The following is a 6,569-nucleotide window of genomic DNA, read 5'->3' as shown; positions in this document are numbered from 1 at the left end:
GTGGAGTGTTACCTATAAATCTGTCAGGTATACAGAGGTGTACGCCGACGTCAGCAAAAAGGGAGGCTTGAAGCATACGCAGCAAAGAGAGTGAAGACACAAACTAAGGAAAATGAGGAAAGTCGGAGAGCAGTGCTGAGGAAGATGAGAAAGAAGGCCGAAGATATTCGCTGATGACCTGGTTGAAAATGTCATGGTACGCTTGGCACTTTTCCCTGATGAGCCTGGAGCTCATCCCAGAAGAACAGAGACCTGCAGAGCTCACGCATCACCTGCTGCACGATGGGGGGGCCAGACTCGCATCAACATTCAAATATCCTCTAAATTACTCAGCAAATCTGTACCGGCGGTGCTCGTGTATGAATGAGAGTCTGTCTGCGTTTTGGGGGGAGGGGGGGAGAGTAGGTGGCTGCATTAATTCATCATTAACTTCTCGAAAGTGTTTCTATATATGTAAATAGCATGCATCTGCAGAAAAGCGCCAGTGTGTTCTATACACATTTACGTGTGTCTGTCAGACAAATCTTTAAAATCAGACCTGGGGTTCGATATACGTGACTCAGATTACTGCCTGCTACCACCAATGCTGGGCTAATCGAAGGCAATTTGCATTTGGCTGATGGGCAATTTTAAAAGTGTCTCCCTGATGCTGTTGGAGGCGAGACAGAGGTGGGTTTTTTGGGGGGTTTTTTTCCCGCTGAACATATGCTCACAAGGAAAAGAGAAGAGAATGAAAGAAAAGGAAATGAGATCTGACTGTTGGGGGGTGGCGGAGGAGGGTGATATTGCATGGCTTGAAGAAGGGAGGATTGAGATGAGAATGCGTTGAAATGAGGTGGATCAAAAAAATAAATAAAACACTTCAAGAATGATGGAGAAAGAGAGCTGTATACTTGTAAGAAGGATGGCTGACGTCAGGGAGAGGCTGCGCTGTGGGAGCAGCACCTCTACAGTTATTTCTCTGTCGTGGCAGAGACCTCAGAAATGGGATGGACTCCAAATCGAGTGGCCTCATGTGGCCTTCATTAAAAAAACCATGGGTAATACAACACAGGGAGAGAGAAAGAGATAAGAGAAAAGCACAGAGACAAATACATAGAAAGAGAAAGCAAGTAAAGGGGGGGGGGGGGAGGAATGAGCTTAAGGAAGTGAAAAACACGCCAGGAATTGCATTGCGCTGAATTAATCACGGTGCTTACACCCGTGTGGTGCCAGGAGCCAAAGGCAGGTGCTCGTCTCGGCGCTCGCAGAGGATCAAGCCTTTCAACATAGAAAGCTCAACGTGAATTTCTAACAGGAACACAATGGTAAACACAGATAGGGAGAAGAAAAAGGGATTGAATAAAATGAAGAGAAGGAAGAGCCTGACCTCACATTCAGAGCGGTGACAAAAGACGAAAGCTGCCTCAGAGCAAAAATATTTGTGGCTGGGGTTAAGCGAGTATACTAGTACGAGGACTGTCCTCACATCAGAATGTAAAACATTCTTGCCAGTGGAAAATATGCAATAGTTCAAAGTGACCAGGGAGGTGTTTTGTATGCAGCCACTTAAATTTTTTTTCAGCGTATAATTGCCTTTGAATATACGAGTTACAATAAATAAAATCTATTGCTTTAATACGGTGCTCTGTCAGCTCGGTGTGGGCGTTTTCTCGTACTTGCTGTGTGCGGCTTGCGAGGTTAAGTGTCTGGATTTACCGACACATTAACGGGAGAGATTGATCCTTCTTTTGCAGGACAACGACCTGAACGGTCGAGTCAATTTTTGCTACTGCAGACCTCGCCGGTTCTGTCTGAATCAATTCTGCAACCTTTCTGAAAATCCAACAAAGAAAAAAAAAGGAAAAAAAGAAAAAAGATGGCCGGGAAAATATGTGTCCGTGAGACGTCTCGTGCGACTCACCAGCTCGATGAGCTCCTGGTAGCACACCTGTCCCTCTTCATTGCTCTGGACGAGGGCTAACAACATGTCCAGTTTGGATGGGTCCAGCTGCAGCTCATGGTGCTCCACCAAGCTGGTGAAGTTCTCCACTGCGATGAAACCGGTGTTCTCTGGGTCCAGCTGGAAAAAAACAAAAACAGCCCACTCTTAGACATTTTGTGATAAATTCTGCTTGATAACAGGTGCATTGCACTGCGATGCGTTCTGATTCTTTAATAAGCAGCGCTGCAGAGATGAAGTGTCACTTTGCCCTGAGGGGGAATGCATCAGTGACGGGCAACTGAGATGTATAAACACACACAATAGTCATGAAGACAAATGAGATCTGTAGGGCTTACAGCATGAGCTCAGACAGTGATGCTGGTATTGATTATGATGCCTTTAAAATAATTAGACCTGCCTTAAGAAAAAGGCCTCGTTCAACCTCCTAAAAGGAGCAAGTGTGTCGAAACCAAGCGGCAACAGTTGACGTAGGGAGCAGTGACAGAAAACAGGTGGGCACGTCGGTCTACTACACAGTGAACTGCAGCTTCCCTGAAAAAAAAAAAAAAAAATCCTTTGGCATTAAATGAGGTGGATTTTTCAGTCTTTGTTTCGGAGTGGATGCCTCATTTGACTGCGCGAATCCGTCCTCGGTCACATTTGCAGCCTCGCAGTCAGTGTGGTTTTTATAATCACCACTCACTCGCTGAGACCCACAGCCCCGTGGGTTATTACTGCTGATGCCTGTATGCTACTTCTCGTAATTGATTCAAGCGGGAGAGTGTCATAAAAAGGGCTGAGTGCAGTTGTCTAAAATAGCACCAGGTTAAAAATGGCTTGTAAAGTATAGGGTGTGTCTACGCTTGGTTTATGTCATGTGGGTTGTTTTTTTTTCGAGCGACAGCTTCACATACATATTACTCAATTTTTCTCTCTACTTTCTCCTCTTAAATGCGATTGAATTGCTCTCCAATGGAGCGTTAATTTCTCATGCCAGCTCTCCTTAGTGAATCTGACTGTGTTTGCGAAAATGTGCCCGAGGACAAACCGAAGCAGTACAAAGGGACCACATGGGAAGAGTCCTTGCTGCTTATCATTTGACTGTTTCCTGAATGCTAACACAGCCTCATTAGGTTTTGGATAGTAAACCAACAGCCTCTCGTTGCCCTGGGGAGAAAGTGAGCTTTCAGATGTTGCGTCAGTGTGTAGTCAGTCATGCTGGATCATCGTTGCCCGTGTCCTGTTGTCCATGAGAACATTCCCCCTGTCTGGGCTGCCCGCCTTAGTGTGGACGCGGTCTGCTCCAACACGGTGAGACAAAGATGTTACAACGGCTGCATGAGGAGGACGGCATTAAACTCTGCCGCACCGTGTCGGTCTCTACCGCAGGAGGCTCAGGGCTTAAAGCTTCACTGCTCGGCGAAAGGAGCAAAGAAGATCAATCAGAGTGGTGTGAGTGCGTTTGTGTGTCTGCGTCTGGGCATGTTTACTATATGCGCTTTGCTTCTCCCTGCACAGTTGCCAGTGGTTTTCACAGTCGTTTAGTTAGACACAGACATTCCTTTTTAATTCCATTGAATCAGCTTTTTCACTCCCCCAAAACATTTCTGTCTTTATTCAGCTGGGGGAGCACAGCGGAGGCAGAAACTAATGGGTTAGTTTTGATGATGCTTGACTCCGAATGAGTGTCTTCCCACTGCTAGTTCATGGAGTGAATGGATTTTGTTAGGTTTACAATACTCTATGTGCACTAACACAACTCTCACCAGCAGAAACAATATCCGATAAACAGTATTAACAAAGATTCTGCACACACTCAGCCTTGCAGACTTCACTTACTTTACAGAAAACACTTTGCAGTGTTTGACAGAGGACTGTTTACACATCACAGGCAGAATATCTCCTTCTTGGTCATTGTACCTCAGACTGTAATCTCAACACTGGGCTCCTGGTCGGCTCAACTTGATAGCCATCAATCTCAAGGCACCCCGAAACATACGTGAAACCAAATTTGCGGACAAAAATGAAACAAGATGGGAAAAGAAAAACAGGGCCGTGTCTATTTTTAGATAATCCCCATAACTCTGTATTCCATGGATGTTTGTTAAAACATGGCCCCATTCTTTCTTTAAGGAGAGAGCAAAAGCGTGCACATATCTCCAGTGTTTGTGATGTGTTAGTGTACCAGGATGACATGTGGGGAATATAGGGGGAGAGAGGAAAAAAAAAAAAGAAAAAAAAAGACGACAGCAGAGAGGTAAGAGGTGGAAAATGGGAGAGGGAGGTGGGTGGTTGGTGGGTTGATGAAATAAGAGAAAATGAAAAATGACAAAATTAAAGGAGAAGGAGGAGAAGGTACAAAACAAAAGGAGAGAAGAACAGAGGCAGCCAGAGAGGATACAGATATGAAAGTAAGACGCATAAAGAATAAAAATGCCTCACCGCTGTTGTGTGTGCGTCTGCCTAACCCAGCGGTCTGGCAGTGGCTCCGCTTCTTCTCTTTCCTATAAGAGGGCTGTGACACACTCCAGTGCTCGGCATCCACTTGCCACAGAGGAGAGATAGATCAGATTCTAATGTGCTCCTGGCTCAGCCCGGGCTGACAGGGGGAACAGAGAGCCACACTGGGGACGTCTGATTACTGTCAGCCTCCATATGTCAGCACATCACTACACTACACGTACAGCGGCAGAGACACCGAGGCGCATTGTATGTGGCTGTGCACATTTACACAAACCGAGTGTTGACGCTGAGCTGTCATACGGCACAGACACTACTCCCTCCGTCGTCTGACCTTATTCAGGAAGAACGTTACACGGGGGAGACCGTCTGCCGAGGATACAAGGAGGTGGAGGATTGGTTCTTGTAGCCAATTAGGGCTATCAATTACTGAGATGAGGTACACTGAGATGAAAGAGTGCTGGGAAGTAGAGGCTGTTTTTTTTCCCCCTTGCCTTGGACAGGCTGGTGACGTGCACAAACAGGAGAGGGGCGGCAGGGAAACGGAGAAAAGAAAGGGTTGAAAGAAGGAGGGAAAAAGCCCAGAAAGGGAAGCAGTTATTGAAGCGATCCAACACTGGTGAGGGCGACACTTTGACAAGCTGCATGCATTGCCATGGTTACCAGTCGCCTGCGTGTCATCCCTTTTCTTGCATTGCACCCCCCCCTTTTTTTTTCTCCCCCCGACATATTGGCATTCGGGAGGCAAAAGGGAAAGACACAAAAGGGAGGAAAGAGAGAGACAGACAACGAGAGAAGGGAAGGATACAGATGCCTGGGAGGGAAAGAATGTTTTTTTTTTTAATGCAGATGGATGGAAAGAAACCAATGAGATAAGACTGGGGCGGTAATAAAACCACATCAGGGTTTAGCTGTAAAAGGGAGGCGGAGGGGTGAGATTATGGATGGAAGGTGGACGTGTCAAGGCAGCGGGGGCAACCGAACTTGGCTGGCTCAAAAGCAAGTGGGAGGAGATGGACAAGACACAGGATGGAAATGTATACACGTGTACGAGGAGTGGGATGCTTACTGCAGGGGAGTGATCTCGGTGTCAACCCTCGGGAACCTCTATTACCATCAGCGCAGTGATTCTGACTGAGCCTCAGCCAACGACTGAGTTATCAGTCTGTTCCACAGGGGCTCGAGAGCGAACCCTCCGGCCCAGGGACGCCCGCAAACCCTAGCCATGATAAAAACACTGCCAGCGGACTGAAACCCAGACGCTTCTATCATCCAACATGCAGAAGACATGACACGGAGGATGACGATTACCTCCGTATGTGGCACTAATGGAAGTGTGGCTAAAACTGTAGTCCCATCATAAAAGGGCAGAAAGCATACAGGCTGGTTGCTACTTGCAGGCATCCTCTTTAAATGTTGGCAAACTCCAGACGGTAGAATTTAAACCGTTTTGTAGGTTTCCGTTACTCTGCTAAAGATAACCTAACCCATTCTCATCCAAGAGCGTCAGATACTGTCATTCTACCTTTGGCTTCTCAGACATATGGACAAGCTTCCTAAGGTTTAGGCACCAAGAGCCACCAAATGTGATATGGTTGCAATTTGGTCAGTAAAAGACAGTGGCTGGGGTTTAAATATGTCATTTTACGCAAGTAATGTTGTGCATGCAACAAAAGTCACTTCCCGTACAGTACGTTAAATATGTTACGTACTGTAAGTTATTCACTTTATGATTCACATGGACTCGTGACTTTCTGATGGAATCCAACACCGGTCTCATGGGTGAAAGTCCTGTGTTTGTTCCATCCAACCATCCTGAACTCTCCATGCGGACTTTGTCACTCATTCCACTCCATCACATGACCTCCTTCTTTAACCCGGGTGACCACTCTGCCAACGACAAAAGGCACCTGCTGTGTCTCACTGACGCAAACAGCTTGGACAAAACAGCAGTATTTCATGCCCTGGGATAAGAACTCGCTGGGTAATGTTATTATACCTGAATCATATGGTTGATTAACCAATTCCTTGATCATCAAAATATTAATCAGGAACACTTTTCATGACTAACATTTTATGTTATCAGAAGAAATGATTTAAAAAAAAAATAATTAAAAAAAAAATTAAAAAAAACACCAGCTGCAGCTTCTTTACGCCAAAATATTTTTTGCTTTTTTTCCCCCCT

At 45.9% G+C, this 6,569-nt stretch overlaps 1 protein-coding gene across 5 annotated transcripts in view; it reads right to left on the bottom strand.

Annotated features, from left to right (window-relative positions):
- rhbdl1 (rhomboid, veinlet-like 1 (Drosophila)) overlaps window positions 1-6,569 on the bottom strand; it is a 48,020-nt gene that overhangs the window by 33,765 nt on the left and 7,686 nt on the right. For 4 of the 5 annotated variants that reach the window (XM_069155804.1, XM_069155801.1, XM_069155800.1 and 1 more), the window contains exon 2: window positions 1,904-2,062. In XM_069155804.1, the coding sequence (XP_069011905.1) occupies window positions 1,904-1,969 (66 nt within the window). In that variant the 5' untranslated portion in view covers window positions 1,970-2,062. Of the gene's footprint in view, window positions 1-1,903; window positions 2,063-4,366; window positions 4,457-6,569 lie in introns of those variants that run through there. The other variant, XM_069155802.1, reaches the window with a different exon arrangement.

This window comes from Embiotoca jacksoni, unplaced genomic scaffold (assembly GCF_022577435.1).
Source record: "Embiotoca jacksoni isolate LCO1_2020_lvr unplaced genomic scaffold, fEmbJac1.0.p SCAF_20, whole genome shotgun sequence".
Lineage (NCBI taxonomy): Eukaryota > Metazoa > Chordata > Actinopteri > Embiotocidae > Embiotoca > Embiotoca jacksoni.
This window is presented reverse-complemented; position numbering and strand designations above follow the sequence as displayed.